Genomic DNA, 16,643 nt, shown 5'->3' with positions numbered 1-16,643 from the left:
GTCTCCTTGAGCGATGCTTCTCACTTCTCATTTTAGCAGCACAAAAAAACTTGCACCATGCCGGAGCTTTTTACTCCTTAATCACATTTGTTTGTGTAAGTTAGGGTAAGAATAGCCTTGTTAGGCAGAGCTGATTGCTCAAGAAGACACCGTGATGAGCTTTTTAATGTTTTGAATGAATTACTGAATGAAGGTGGAAGTGAAAGCAGCTCCAAAGCTGCAGCAGTGAGGTGTAACTAGCGTGCTCCTGTAGTGCAAATGTAAAGAATGTCGCTGCTCTGCATAAGAATTCCGTCAGCATGTTGTAAATCAGCCCAACTGGAAGGCAGCGTCAAGAGAGCACCCAATCTGCCATGTCGCTCGTGACGGATCGCTTTTCCTTGGCCCTGCTGTATTTTACATGTCATATCCACACACACAGTTTATAGAACTGATGTGAGTGCAAATACACAGGAAACCCAAGCCCAGGGCTCTCCCTGTGGCACACACTTGCCGCAAACCCATTCGTCCTCCCTTCTTTATTCAGTCCACCACCCAGCGATCAGAAATCCACTGCCTTGGTTTCTCCGTGTGGAGCTTTAACTCTAATGATGTGTAATTAGTAAGCCAGAATCTCTTGTGCTAGTAATGTAATCAACCCCTGCAGTGAGGAGAGGAGCAGGCTGAAATAATGAACAGGACTGGTTTTTGCCTCTAACGAGGCCACTGTTTTGACATGTTCTGTGCCATGTCCAGCTGATGAAATCGCTCAGCAACAGTTAAACTGGAGTTCGGTCGTTATGTTGTACTTGGTGTGAAACTATGAAAATTGGAGAGTTTTTAGCACGATCTAAAAAAGTTAATCCAAACCTGGATCAGCTTTGAAGGCTTATTTGCGTCCGCCCAGATGTGTCACAAGTGCCGACTGTATGGTTGGAGACCTGCTATGACTCATTGCTTTTGCAGTAAGAGTGAGAGGAAGCTCAATTTCCTGTCTGAGCCAGCTTCATCTCTTCACCTCTTTAATGTAGCCTGCAGCCCTGACATGTCCTCGCGTTTCTATGATTTCTTTCACACTGCAGAAGTATAATATTGAAGGACTCATTCTCAGGCTGCGAGGTCGCTCTGGCCGTGATGCTTTAATATATATATATATATATATATATATATATATATATATATATATATATATATATATATATATATATATAATGCCTGAACAGAAGATCTATTTTTAATTATTTTTAATTTTTAATTAATAATTTTCTAGTGTTTTTAGCTGTGTCAAGTTAAAGCTAACAATGATACTGTTATAACAATGATAGCACTATGCAACACTAATTCAACAGCTCTTTATTCATTAATTAATGAAGACTTGGCATTGACGGCCTGGGAAAATAGCAGGATCGGTTTCTAAATTTGAACACTTTAGATGGTTATAATCAGCCCTCATCATCAGGGGAATTAAAAACGAACAATTTTCCCATCAGCGCCACCCTCTCTGATAGTGTGGGTAAGATGGTTCAGTTGGGCCAGCCATCAGCCTTGGACTTAATTAATCAGCGTAATTTGATGGCACTAGTGTCAGACAAACCCACATAAACTTGCACAGATTAGCTTCACCAATAGGGAGGATTCCCCTGCTTTGGTAGCAGTAATCACTTTTTTCAAACACAGCTTTGACTGGATTGATTCAAGCTTGTTGTTTGGGATTTTTTCCCATCACTCTCTCTTGTGATGCTTTGGCTATGGGCCAAGACACAGACTGTCTGCCACGTTAGGCACCATCCCCCTTTGCAAGTCTGAAATGTGAGCCGCTTGCATATTTCCCTCTTGCTCCCTTCGGGGCAAAGTGGCACGCCGTGCATGTGTATCGCGTGTGTCCGTGCTCGTGTGTGTACGCGTGTATCTGCACTCGTGTGTGTGTCTGTCCATCCATCTCGACGTGATGGGGACATTAGGCAAAAGTGCAGTGGATCACTAGAGAGAGAGACTGGGGACATCAGTTAAACAGCACATCCAAGGTGAGAAAGGATTTGCTTCGTTTTATCTCTCTGTCTGTTTCACTCTTTTGCACTCTTTTTCTTTCGCTTCCTTTTAACCCCTTTGAAACCAGAGAGAGCTTCCTGTTCATTTGTGGCTTTGCAGTGCAGATGCTTTACAGGCATGCGGTCACTCTCCCAGCAGTGAATACGTGTGTGTGTGTGTGTGTGTGTGTGTGCGTGCTGGAAAGTGGAGAGTTGTGTATGGGTGTGTGAGCTGTGTGAAGTTTTGAAGAGCTTAACCTGATTCCCTGTGGCCCAGTGTCTCGGAGCATGAAGGAGCCGGTGGCAGGTACAGCAGGAGCCCATTAGCACACAGCTCCATCTGTGATTGGCTTTGCCGTGGAAATCCAGAGACCGCTTCTGAATAATTGATGTGTATCGTGCAGTCACTGGACAGACGAAAGAAGAGAGAAAACAGAGTCCTGGTGCCCTGAGAAACAGACAGACCGAGTGAAAGAGAGAGAGGAGCGGGGGAGAGACTGAGAGGCAAACAGGGAGGGAAGAACAGGGAAGAGCTCAGAAAGCTTGAACATTTTTTTTTTCTCTGGAGTTGTTTTCCAACCGCTTGAGTCCTGTTTCCCAGCGCTGTGAGAAGAATGGGCTGAGACGTGCGGAGACAAAGCTTGGCCATCGGTAAGTCTCTTTGTAGTTGAGTATATCAGTAATGTCTGGAGACAGAGGTGTGTCTGTTTGTGTATGTGTGTGTGTGTGTGTGTGTGTGTGGGCGGGTTCCAGAGTGGTACTGTATCTGCATCAAGCTGCTGCTATGAGCTTTGCCTCTGTGGGGCTCCAGAGGGTTTCCCTACTGTGCCTTTAACTAATGGAAACCGAGTTGTAAAGCTTGACTGGAGCTTCCAGTGCTGCGAATGATAGAGCTGTAACAGCTGACTACATTTGACCCACTTCCCGCTCACACACCGAGAGAGAAGGTCCAAATGGGCTTGATTATTTCTCGTAGAAGAGCTGACCTACTTGAGGCTGGGTTTTTTTTGGCAGTCCTTTAGCCGTTTGACATGAGCCATGCGACAGCTCGGCTCCAACTGCTCGCCCAATTACACAGAGCAGCTCGGGACGCTCTTAGAACCCAACTGCACGTCTGCACTGTGTAGCGTAGCGGATGTGTGGTCATTTCAGTACCAGAGAGCGAGTTATCTTTGAGGCAGCAAATATCTGAAGGCAGTTTTTCTTTGCACTTAAATGTTTGTTCGGATCTAATATGTGGCGCACGTATTCTGCTTGCATTCTGAAAATGTGATTTTGCAGCTCGTTATTTTCAAAATGCATCAGTAAAATACTCCGTTACATCCGTAGCCAACAGAGCTGCTCTGAGTATGAAAGACTTCCTGTATTTTTCGGTTTACCTTGTAGGGGCGAAAGTTGAAGTAACAGATGCTTTGCCATAATTGCATTGAAAATTGGTGTGTTTGCTGAGCAGTTTGTTGTGTTTGGGGAGAACGATGCACATGTTAAAAACTGTATGCGATTTAAAATGTGAATACAGCAGTAAGTGTATATGGGGAGTTGTGAATCAAACTTTTCCTGAAAGTTAGATTTGTAGCGGAGAGAGAAGAGGCCAGCCATGACCATGGCCTGGGTCCAGTTTTCTCCCCTCCCAGTTTGAGCTTCAACAACACTGTTATTGTAGTTCAGACTGGCAAATGTCTCCTTTGTTGTGCAGTTGGTGCTAAGACAGTGCTGACACACTGTGTTATTATCGCCATCATATACAGAAGGCTCTATGATAATTGATACGTGAATCATTATATAAAATAAAGGCATTTTAGCTTGTTCATATGGGAAATCTGAACATCCTGTTCACTTGCAATGTTTTATAGCTGTAGAGACCCCATGCATATGATTCATATGTGTTTCTTCCAGGTACTCTGGTTTCCTCACCAGTCCAAAGACATGTGTTGTAGGCTGATTGGCATTTCCAAATTGACCGTAGTATGTGAATGTGTGTGCAGTTGTGCCCTGTGATGGGTTGGTACCCAGTCCAGGGTGTTCCTTACTTTGTGCCCCAAGTTCCCTGGGATAGGTTCCAGGCTCCCAGTGACCCTGTGTAGGATAAGCAATATGGAAAATGGATGGATGGGATGGACGGATATTACCAATACCAAATTATATCAGGTTTTTTTTGTAATTGAAAAACTCTAACCATTTTGGGTAATGTTCTCAGAATTTTAAATCCAGCCGCAGAACGTATAGTTTGAAATTAATCTATATCAACCACAGCACCTAAGGGAGATGAGTTAATGGATGTTAAATGTTGCTTTTTCATTCAGAAAACACTGAAATGTCATTTGATTTGATAGATATCAAATTTCACACAGTAAGCGCCAGTCATGAAGCAAACACAACTGGTCTCCACTGGCCCAGATCATCACACTGTTCTCCTCCTATATGGAGAAGAACTCGGATCTCGCTCACATTATCCTACCTGCACAGAACATTGCTTAACATTAACAAGACTTCTGAGACTTGTGAGAAAACAAATCATTGTTTTCCTAAAAAATGTAGTTGCCTCTCATATTTTATAGAGATATACATATTATTATGCATGCAATTGCATAAGCATACACGTGTATATAAGAAATATGAAAGTATAAGTATTGATAGTAGATACTGATACAATATGCTAAATGATTCATTTAATTAAGCTAACAGTGTAATGCAACCGAGAAAGTTGCATCAGTTTAAAAAAATGTTTACTCCAAGACCTACTCCAGTAATGAAAAGACTATAATTGCCAAAAAGGACCTGAACTAACTAACCTCAAAAGAAAGAACCGTGACAGATTATGGCAGTGCTGTTATTGCTGTGTACACAATGTCATTTATATAACCAGTTAAGTCATTAGTATGTATATATACATAAATATATAACATATAACTTGTCCAGCGTAGAACTGAAGGTGTCTTTAATACTATAAAAACGTGTGTGAATTCTTGTTAATGCTCAGGGTGTTGTGTGAATTTTAACAGACAAAACGGTGAAATGCATTGTGGTTTTCTATAACCAGGATCCTGCTGTTCACAAGTGATACTGCCTCCACAGCAAGGTGCGGTTAATAGCTCTGCTTTTCTGGAGCTTGTTTGTAGACAGTGATACAATCAGCTCTTACACAGCCCATTCACACAGCATGAGCATTTAGCTATACAGGATATTTCCGAGGCTTAAAAGTCATGAATTTAATGCAGTTTATTCAGAATTGCTGAGGTAGGAATTAGCATATGTGCCAATCCTGCCAAATCTCCCTGTGTGTGTTTGTCTTTCTGTTACTGTAACCTCTCACATGCAGCTAACAATAATTCGAGCTACGCTAATTACAACACCAGACTGGAGCACTGTTTTATGTTATTATTCTGATAAACTAAGCATGGCTGTAATCCCTGTCAACAACATTATTTTAAGGTCATGCTCTATGATAACAATGACATTTCAGAGCCCTTAAGCCTAACTGATGTTACATGATGGCATACATAATTGTATGAGTGCTTGTTACTGAATTTGAAATGAAGTTGGGTTATTATTTTCAGATCTGGTCATCAGTGCAAAAGAATCCAAGTATCTGAATCTCTGAAACGTTTTTTTTTTTTTTCTCAGACACTACTGTCTGCTTAGTACTCTTACTAGACTGTCAGAAATATCACAAATGCTAGTACAGATGGAATCAGTTCTAACAAGACGTCCTGACTAGTCTAATACGGCAATTGAGAGACTCCATTTATTGTCATGAGGTAAAGCAAAAATATGTCATCACCAACAATGCTTTGCGCTCTGTCAAGTTTATTTTTTGTTTTGATGTGCATTAAAAGTGAAAAGCTAATTATCAGATTAGTTAGCAAACTACTAGCTAGCTGGTTAGTGAGTATCCTTCAGCAGAGCACATTTTCCACTGTCTTTTTATGATAGCGTCTATGTGCACTACTAAATGATGCATTCTTTGTTTGTATCTGTGGATTGTAAGGAGTCTATTATCTGGTACGAGGTGTAAATGATGGGCCAAGCCAGCAAACAGGTGAAAGACACTAAAAAAGCTGTGTGAAATCTCACAAGCTTCAATCGAGTTACATTTGCTGATTTTGCTCAAGTTGGCTGAGACTTTTATCTAAAGAGACTTGGAATTGTGACAGGATATAACTGAGCAATTGAGGCTTAAGGATCTTGTTCAAGGACCCAACCGTGGCCACTTGGCAGTGCTGAGATTTGAACTCACGAGCTTCTGATCGGTAGCACAAAGCCTTAACCATTGAGATGCCTCTTCTTGGCTCAAAGAAAATTACAAATACTATGATACCAATATAGTCTCAAATGCATACTGGGTTTAGTCTTTTATGTGTAAAAAAAAAAAATATATATATATATATATATATATATATATATATATATATTATATATAAATTCTGTTTAATATTAAAAGAGCTCCCCGCCTTGTGCCCTGGGATAGGCTCCAGGCTCCCTGTGATCCAGTGTAGGATAAGAGGTACAGAAAATGAATGGATGGATGAATTAAAAGAGCTGTTAAATGGTAATAAAAAATAATAAATATGATTTTATAGCACTTCATTATGCCTAATTAATGAATAAAGGGAGCTCCTGCTTTAATTGGGTCAGTAATATATATATATATATATATTTGCTGAATGGATTATAAAAATATTTATTACCAACACATGTTTGTAAAATGCACATGAAGAAGAAGAAAATGCATGAATTATAAATTCTATAAATTAGGATTTATAAATATTTACACTGTCACTGAATAAAAAAATAAATGAGACAAATTAATTTGTTTATATAAAATTCTATGAAAGACATATATTTTCTTTGGTGCAGCTAGATTGTTTTGGAACCAATAAGGAGGTCTGGAGTATTGAAGAACTAAAGTGTAAAAAGCAGGTGTAGTAAAAAAAAAAAAGAAAGAAACAGGAGAGTAACATATAAACAAGAATCCCTTTGTAAGTGGCATATGAAATGGGATCCATAATAAATATAGACATACCTGTATCGATTTGCATATATTCATATCATTTGGAAGTGAGACAGAATTTGTTTGAAGGTTGTGGCATAATGTTTCATGATTTTATATGGGAGAGTATTGTTATTCAAGGGAGTTATATCATGTCCTGTCATGGCCATATCATGAATACCCCATCCCACCCCCATCCCCCCAAGATTGTTCTTATTTTGTGAAAAAAGGTGGTTGATGTTTAAAATCTATCAGTTAATGCGATCCATGAATTGAAAACAAGCTCCGAGAGCAGGCCATTGGAAATCACATGGTTGTGATGTCACCACCATGAATGGCATGTCCTGCACCTTGAAGTGATAAGGAGTGCAATTGCAGGGTGAAATGTCAAAACGTTGTAACGTTCCTGAATGTTGAATCCCACATGCCTTCAAATCAACGTTCATACTGTATAAAACATCTGAATGAATTGAGCTACTTATGGATTGCAGCAGTGACTCTTTGGCACGTCTGAACTGTATTCCAGCAGTTCAGGCTGAAAAGTGCTGAGCAAACAGTTTAACGGACTCAAACCCTCAGGGGTATCAGAAAAGATCAACTTCGGCCACTGCTTTCTGATGTCTGGATGTTTCGTAAGGCTTGGCAGAGATCTTCGCTATATGCCTACCATCCAGGAACAGCATAACATGTAGACGTTTCTCAACATCTTCAGTATGTGTTCACTGGAGTGATATCACAAGCGTGAGGAATAAAGACTGGCCTGTGCTTGCACATTCATTCTCATGTATACACTGTGGAAGGAATGTTACATCTGTAAATGATTTAGTATAATACATCAAACTCATAGTTCGGCAATACAAGGCGAATCCATTTTTCAGTTACATGTGGGCCATTTAACATTCGTGACTAGGGCTTAGAATATTTGAAAAATATGCACGGTATCTCGAATAATTAAGCATGTTTTTGCCTTTTTGAGGCAGGTCAAATTCGGCATTCCTGCACTGAACTGCTTAGGGCTTCCTGCCTGTGACTGAGGACCATTCACACCTCATCAAGTCACTCATCTAAAAACTGATTTTTTTGTTAATGCTGCATTGTTTGTGTTGACGTTTGCTTTGCCCCCATGAGTAAAATGTTGAATTTGAACCCTACAGAAACCAACACCTGCAGGAGATGTCAAAGTGACTCAGGTACTCTTCTGTGTTTTAGCTTCATTTGGTTTGTGTGACACATCCAGTGGAGAGCTCGTTCTCTCTGTTCCTCTATCTTTCTCCCCTGCCATTGTCACCCTGGACATTCATTCTGTATTTTTTTTATTCATCTGTGAGCAGTCACAGGAGCTGAGTCACAGTGACACAGATGCTTTCGATGTGCTTCCTCTTGCAGGGGGTGTGTGTGTGGCTCGTTGGCTGTTGAATAGGCATCCATAACTGTATCACAGAAGCATGTGCTGCTCAGTTATGTTTTTATCATATTTTCAAAAAGTATTCCGCACTCACTTAATACCGCAGACAAGGAAAAGCATTTTCAGACTGTGCCAGTCATTGCCAATTGCCTCTTTATTTCCTTATTTTATTACATATTACGACGTATGTGTAAGCAAAACCTCCATCTGTATGTCCTTCACTTCTGGGGCCAGCCTCTGTGTTGTTAATGCCTTTTTGTGAGTAAGCCTTATTTCATTCATTGTACTTGCTTTTGTAGATACAATACAATATGATGTGGTTTGTCAGTTCACCTAGAATCAAGCTATTTCTATTGATGCTTTAAAAAAAAAAAAAAAGACCGTGTCAGGCATTGTCGGAATCTCTGGCAGCTCAAGTATTACATCTGCACTGACAAAAATCATTGCAGTTCGTCTGTTTTGATTATACACTAAACAGCCTCAGTGTACGGCTGTACTTACGTAGTAGTGATGTAACAGAATGTGAATATGTTCTCATTTGAACAGATAATGTGATCTAGAACGATGCAGATATAGATATGAATCGGAGGTGCACTTTTTTCTCTCGGCAGAAAAGTTCACAGGACGTCTGACTACAGAGACTACAGACCCCATGGGACACAACATAAATATTGTTAAGAAATTAGCATGAATGTGAGGTTATCCTTAGTAACTACCTGGTCTGGTTTTGCTGTTTAAATTAGGCTGCTGTTTCAGTTATATTCTGGGAACCAATTAAATTCATTATCATAATATTGTGGCCAGGTACAAACAAAAATAATAACCCGTTGAGCGTGATTATTTTTCCCTTCCCCCCCCCCCCCCCCCCCCATGCTTCATTGTTTCTAGAAGCATAGTAATAGGGTTCATATATTTTCTTTAAAACTACTTTGGGTTTACAGATATGAATATTTGGAGCACAGAACAGATATAGATACAAATTGTGGCATTGCATTACACCCCTAGTTCATATGTGTTTAAAACTTTTTAAAGAATTTTAGTAGGTGTGTGCAGCTCACCTGCTGTGTGTGTACAGATCTGTCCTGAGCCATTACATCAGAGGTAGGGGAGGCCACGATGTGCCTCACTAGCCTCGGTCAGGGTTTAACAGGTCCCGCTACATGTATTCAGTCTGCACTCAGCATCAACTGTAGTTTTAATTAGTATGTAGGCTTCTCTCATAAGGCAGGACCTGCATGATGTCATTAGGTAATAGCAACGTGCTGCTGGGAGCACACATCTACTGCACCTTCATACACTAAACAACACAATCACAGCTCTTGTGCTGTCAAGAATGTTTTATGGAAGTGGTCCATTTTCTGATGTGGATGATAACAGTGGTGGAATACCTCAAAGATTATTAACTCAAATAGTTTGCATGATAAATTGCATGATATATAGTCCCCAGAATGATATTTGTACTTAAGCAGATGGAGTAGTATTGTGAACATGTTTTAGTGGGTGGTATTTGTATACCGTGTGTCTATGATGTGAATATACACACTGCTAAATTGCCCCCAGAGACTTTTGGTGTAATCTGACAGAGGAGCCTTGCTGGTATGATTTATGCAATTGGAATATTTATCTGCTTCACATGACAGCTTTTCACCAATTTGACACATGTGATGTAGAATAAAATTACTAAACGCATCCTTTTAAGATTAGATATATGTATAAAAACTACAAATCAGCTTTATGACTTGACATTTCAGAAGAGAATATAGTCAGTGAAATCACGGCGAGGTCTCATACTGAGGTGGGCCAACGCATATCTAACCACAAATTTTTACCAGGATTTTATTTGAAAAGTAGCAAGAAATCCACCTTTCCACTGGCATCGCTGGGTATTTTAATGGCCTAGTATTATAACTTAAAATATTCTGGGAGTTTTCTTGACCAGCTTGCAGTTTTTACATGGGAACAGATTGAAAATTTCAGAACAAAATAAATATGGAGATTTTTCCAAAGTTGGGCACGTGTACCTTTTTCAAGAAATGTAAATAGGATATTAGGTGTCAGATTAACTTATAGTGATATTTTGTGTATTCGCCACATCTATTGTCTTATTTACACTCCGGTTCTGTACTTATGCACTGTGAAATATTACCAACCTTAGCCTGCAACACTTTAAAATAACAGAAGCTGTGTTTATATAATGACACATCTGTTGTTGTTGTTGTTCTTATTATTGTTCTTCTTATTATTATCATTATTATTATTATTATTAGTAGTAGTAGTAGTAGTAGTAGTACTATTGTTATTATTATTATAATATCCATTAGCTGGCTGAGTGAGGGGTTTGAATGATGTCATTCTAGGGCAGGAAGTGGCCTATTCTGTGGTGTCATGTGGATATGATAAGACAACAGAACATGATGGCCTGTAAACACTCGCCAGCATGGCAGCCATCCGGATTGAGCACTAACAACCTCACCACGCAGACAGCGAGAAAGAGCAGAGGGATAAAATAGAGCAAAGGAAATGTGATAGAGGATTATGGAAAACGGGGTTGAATATTGTTTCATGTTTTGAAGATACTGATTTGGGTGGTGTAGTCTGGAATAGAAATGCCCATTGTGTAAATCAAGAAGAAATTTGATTACTTAGAATATAAGTACTAACAACAACAATAATAATAATATATTCTAATGATTACTTATATTCAGTACTAACCTAACACTCACTTTCATTATCTCTCCCTGTGAATTGCTTTATTATATTATTATTATCCAAAAAAAATTGCCCTTTACACATGCAAATCTTGCCTAATAATATAACATAAATCCTTCATCAGATGAAATGAACATGCAGATAGGCCTACTTGCAGAGTAACTATCCAAAACATCATCACTTAATAATTCTCACCACTCTTAATAATCAAATCTTCTTTTCCCACAGCCTGCCTCTTCACATGCAGAGATGTAATACATTCAATGAATAAGTAATGGAAAGGACGAGGGCACTGTGCTGCGTTTGGCACAGTGGGCCGCCTGCTCGGGCCAGGCTGAAATCTGCTATCTGATAAGGCCAGACTGTGATTATGGAGTCAAGTGGAGTTCTCCACTTTGATGGCTTTGTTCGTTTTGGCCTTTCTCCATTACACCACTGTCTGTTTGTTGTAATCTCCATTTTATTAGTGATGGAAAGGCTTTGTTGCAGTTAAAAAGCTCATAACAAGGTGGTGGTTGAGATGTGGTGCAGGAATAGGGCTGCAAGGTCTACAGGGGGAGCACACATATTTTGAGTAGATATGGGGGTTATTTGTGTAACCGGGGTGACAAAGACCACTGGAGACCTGCATGTTAGAGGATTTACCATGATCAGCAGGAGGGATTGATAGGCATCAGTTCACTAAACCACAATGTGCAACAGGGAACAGGGATAGGGCGAGTGAGACACTGAGATAGGTCATGTCTGAAATCTGTAGCTTGTTTGCCAGCTCTCTGGTGGGCCACGGACTGTTGTTCTCTCAGCAGATCCATTAGACGACGGAATGATCCGACACGTTAGGATCAGCAGAGCTTGTTTCTTAGGAGTTACTATGAAACATTTGCATTTACAGCATTTAGCTGTCCTCGTGCTAGTGCGAACAGGCTATGGCCTAAGAATACCATAAAACTAAAACATGTTACATATTTAGCATGAGAGTTAGTACAGCAAAGAAAATAGTACAAGCGTATCAAATGTATTCAGAATGTCGGTTCTTGGCATTTTGAACCTGATTTTTGAATAAGACAATCTGTTCTACGATAATTTAAAGCCCACTGGTCTCTCATTAAGATCTGTCAGGACTCCTTAAGCTATCCGTGCTGAAATGTCTTAATTATAATAAATTTTGCGCTGTATTAAATTCTACATGTTAATGTGGCTATCGTGATTTCTACAACAATTACTGATCTGTAACGTGCACCCTGTGCCAGAGGATTTGTACTTTAGATTCGTACCCCACATCTAATAACTGTGGCATGTTTTCCTGCCTCTGTTTGTTTACTTTGATATATTAGGTGTGCCTGTGAAGTGCCCAATCACCAGCTGTAGCACAGAATGGCCTGATGTTGGCTATGAACTAGAAACAGGCCATTAATGCTTTTGACGGGAAAATAATAAATGTAAACAAAGATTTATGGCATTTAGCAGTTGCTGACATTTATGTATTAAATGAAAACAAATGTAATGTAGGGTGTACTTTTTAAGCTTGTTGGAATATGGTGTTGCAGTTGTGACTGCTTCTACCTAACCACTTTTCTGTCTGATTGAGGCAATTACTGTACATTAAATGATATAACATTGTGGTTGCCGACTTTCCTGGCATGATGCAGGATATTCAAAATCTAACTCTAGACTGTTTTTTTAATCAATCTCCCAAAATATATGAACAGTGAAACAAGTCATTTTCAAAAATTCTGAGAAAAAAAAATATCAAAGGATATTCACAAATTCGCATTGTTAAATCACAAATCTTCTACTGGATTGTAAGACTTCTGGACACGCTAGTATATCATGAGCTGATGACTGCTGCTGGATAATTTGGTGTTAGTAGAGGCTCAGCACTGGATGACTGGTGCTCGCCTGGCCCAGTGGGATCCCTGCTGTGTGTCTGCTCTCTCTGCCTCCTGCTGCGTCTGTCTCTGGCTAAAGCGTGCCATTGCGTGCCAACCCTGGCATCCTGTTCTCCATCACCATACTGCAGACTGCCACAGAGCCAGCACACACATACACACCATCATACTGCAGGCTGTAGAGCCAGTACACACCAGCTCATCATACTCAACATTCGCATTAACCCACCCACAACACCGTGCTGCCTGCAGTCATTAACCCAACACATAGAACCATGGAGGCCAGAACACCTCTCTCCTGCAGAATGCCATAAATGCCAGAAAGGAGTGCCTTACTATGCATGTGACAGAGCCATATTTCGCCCACTGCCAAGTTGCCAACACCCAGTAAACAGCTAACACTGGAGAAGGTGTCTGTGGCAGAAAGAGGGAGGGAGAGAACAGTACAGAGAGAAGGATGAGAAGGAAATGGAGGCAGAACTGGGTGTGTTTGTGGGAGACGTGGTTAGAGCAGAATTAGTGACTGGAGGAAAAAAAATCAAAGGCTATTTAAAGAATAGCCTTTAGAAGAAAGGTGTTTTTGCTTGCTGATTAAAGGTGTTCAGATGTTAAAGCATTGTATTTTATATATATATATATATATATATATATATATATATATATATATATATATATATATATATATATATATATATATATTTGCACCTAATGCACAGGCTGATAGCAGGAGTGAGTGCTCTTCTCTTTGTTAGGTGTAGGAGGCGTACTAGCAGGGGACTACAGAGAGGAATTGGCAGGCATTGGCTGGCTGTAACCTGTCATATGTGTTCTAAGTTGGTCTTTTGTGAGAAAATAGCAGTTGCCAGCGTGCAGAGGTGGTGATTTAGCGCGGAGATAAGCTCTCTGTAATGGCAGGGTGGAATAATTCTCATTTAAATAGGTGGGTGATTCCAGCCTCTTGCTCCGAGCCTGCTGCAACGGCTTTTCATGCCTGTCATGCGGTGAGCCACACTCGCTTTCAAACGCGGCTCTTTTTGATATGTGTACCAATACACGGCCTTACTGTAATTGTATGTTTTATAACGTGGACAGACAGAGGCAGACACTGGGAGAACAATGAATAAAATGAATCACTGGAAATGTAATGAATACAGGTGTGCAAGAGGGATCGTGTGCCTTTCAAAGACGTGTGTGATAAAGCTGGGATGGAGGTGAAAATGTGTTCGGTGCACGTGGGTCTTCTCTGCTTGTCAGATGTGTGTTTGCTCGTTTACATTCACCCAGCATTAAGAGCACTGGAGACAGCTGAGCAGTCTTATTAGTCATTACTGGCTGATCGATACAGGGAGGAAAGAGCTAAAGCAGACGTCTGTCTCTGTGCACCAGAGTGAGAGAGAGAGAGAACATGCACTCAGCTCAGAAAGCACTGCAGTCTCCCAGACAAGGAGAAAAAGACTCTTTAACACCACCCTCTGTGGCGAATAAGCACACAGGGCATTTTTTATTCTCTATCCACTGTCTCCGTGGAGGGGTCTCGGGAAGAAAGAGGACCATCGTTCCAGAGGATGAACTCATTTTGTATTAAAGGAAATATTTCATGCGCTGCCTTGCACTGTCTTTTTGATGGTGCAGGGAAGACCACACTGGTGAGGCAGTTCATAGCTTTTATTCATGCTGTATCCGAGTAGTACTGTAGTGGACAGCATGGATCTCTTACATTTTCTCATTTCCTCCATTTCACTGCACACAGGTGTTTGAATAAACATGCAGAGAAAGAGAGAGAGTCCAAAGAGCACTTAAAGCACTTATTTGAGTCAGAGATATAGAGAAAGACAAACAGTGAACTGCTGCCACGACATGATTCACCATCCTCAGTTCTTGTCTCCCGTAGCTCAATCTCTCTCTTCCTCTCCTGCTTTTCATCCTCCCACCACAAGAAGACAAGAGCAGTCTTTTGTAGGATCACTGCTTACAATGCACTGCAGATGAAAAGCATATGATCCTGAGAAAGGCCGAAATGACTCTTAAACGCTTGGGGAAATACAGGACTGCAGTGTCCTCCTGTGGTAAAGGCTTAAACTGCAGCTTGAAATTGAAAGAGGATGTTATTGTCAGTGAAGGTTAAGGTGAGACGCTGATGTGTTATTGCATTGCAGTCTCGCAGAATTATTGGAGTTATCTTTTCTCCAGCATGGTTTCGCTTGTCATTTGTCACATCCTTGCACTAGAATGTATAATTTATCAATGGTCTGTTAAAACTGTGCTTTTAGTACTGAAAAAGTTGGATCAGGGTTATGAATGTAGATTATCTAAATGAAGAACAAATCACACTGCAAGTCCTATATTCAGGTATCATATTAATGTTCCTGTGCCTTGAAACTGTAGACTCATTATCTCATCTCTCTCTCTCTCTCTCTCTCTCTCTCTCTCTCTCTCTCTCTCTCTCTCTCTCTCTCTGTAGCACTGCTGTCCTCCTGGTGTGAGGAGCTGGGTAGGCTTCTCCTGCTGCGGCACCAGAAGAATCGGCAGAGCGAACCCCCGGGCAAAGTGCCTATGCAGCCACCCATGAACTCCATGAAGCCCTCGCTATCCCACGGGTCAGTATAAACTGCCTTAAGCGCTAGCCTGTCCCTCACTTGACCTTTTTCCAAACACTGAGTTGACCACTGCCTGTACCTGTATGACCCTAAAGCTGTTCTGTTCACTTTAACAACAGATATCCCACTGACTTAGGACATCTCTTTAAATTTTATATACACTTAACTGTCAATTATACCTTTTGATCAGTTTATGATTAACACCAGAAACATTTTTATGGAACTGGGTCAGTGGGAACATGATGTTAATGCTAAGGTTTTGCTGAATTTAATCGCAGAACAGCCAGAACCACACTGTAGGGCTGTTAAGCAAGGCATTTAACCCCAACTGCACAGGAATAAACTTGGATTGGATTATGGCTCTATTCTAAGTTGTTTTGGATACAAGCATCAGCTGAATGAATAAATGTAAATGAATGTAAATGACATACGCAAAATCTCTTCACAAGCTTGGGGATGGGAGGTGTGTGTGCACAGGTGTGAATGCAAATAAAAGAACAAGGTAATGCAACAGCAACTAAAGTCATCTCTTTGTTTCCTATTTTCAAAGCCTAGTCACTTTAATTTCACTTCGTTACTCTTAAGTGAATGACCTGAATGTAATTTCAACGAGAGGATTTTTTTTTCATGCACACAAAGCCCTACTTATAGTGAACGTTTACAATGAATAAAAAAGGTAAGGCTGTTCTTTTTTTAAAATTTTTTATTGTAGACCTGTTGTTACCACCACTTGCCTGTACGTAATCTTTTCCAAGACACCAGCAGTCAAAGTTTTGTCAGCCGCACTACGTAAACATTGCATCATCGCAAGATGACTTTGATAGCTTGCAAACTGAAGACTCCCCAAGATAGAGAAAACATTTGATGATATCCCACCTTGCTTTAAACTTTTATCTGTGTAAGTCTGTAAAGAACTTGGGGAGGTAGAATTGTTTGTTGATACAGTGCCAAAAGGCCTCAGGGGCATCTGAGCAGAGAAGTGCTGGCTCAATGAAGTTATGTTTAATAGAACATTCTGTACTCAGGGCCTGAGCTCTGATTGGTTGC

At 40.4% G+C, this 16,643-nt stretch overlaps 1 protein-coding gene across 4 annotated transcripts in view; it reads left to right on the top strand.

Annotated features, from left to right (window-relative positions):
- The window catches only part of zmiz1a (zinc finger, MIZ-type containing 1a), a 125,741-nt gene that overhangs the window by 92,578 nt on the left and 16,520 nt on the right, over nt 1-16,643 (top strand). For 3 of the 4 annotated variants that reach the window (XM_053621287.1, XM_053621288.1, XM_053621286.1), the window contains one exon: nt 15,461-15,596. In XM_053621287.1, the coding sequence (XP_053477262.1) occupies nt 15,461-15,596 (136 nt within the window). Of the gene's footprint in view, nt 1-2,473; nt 2,658-15,460; nt 15,597-16,643 lie in introns of those variants that run through there. The other variant, XM_053621289.1, reaches the window with a different exon arrangement.

This window comes from Ictalurus furcatus, chromosome 3 (assembly GCF_023375685.1).
Source record: "Ictalurus furcatus strain D&B chromosome 3, Billie_1.0, whole genome shotgun sequence".
Taxonomy (NCBI): Eukaryota; Metazoa; Chordata; class Actinopteri; order Siluriformes; family Ictaluridae; genus Ictalurus; species Ictalurus furcatus.
The sequence above is the reverse complement of the archived record's forward strand: the minus strand, read 5'-3'. Positions and strand labels throughout refer to the sequence as shown.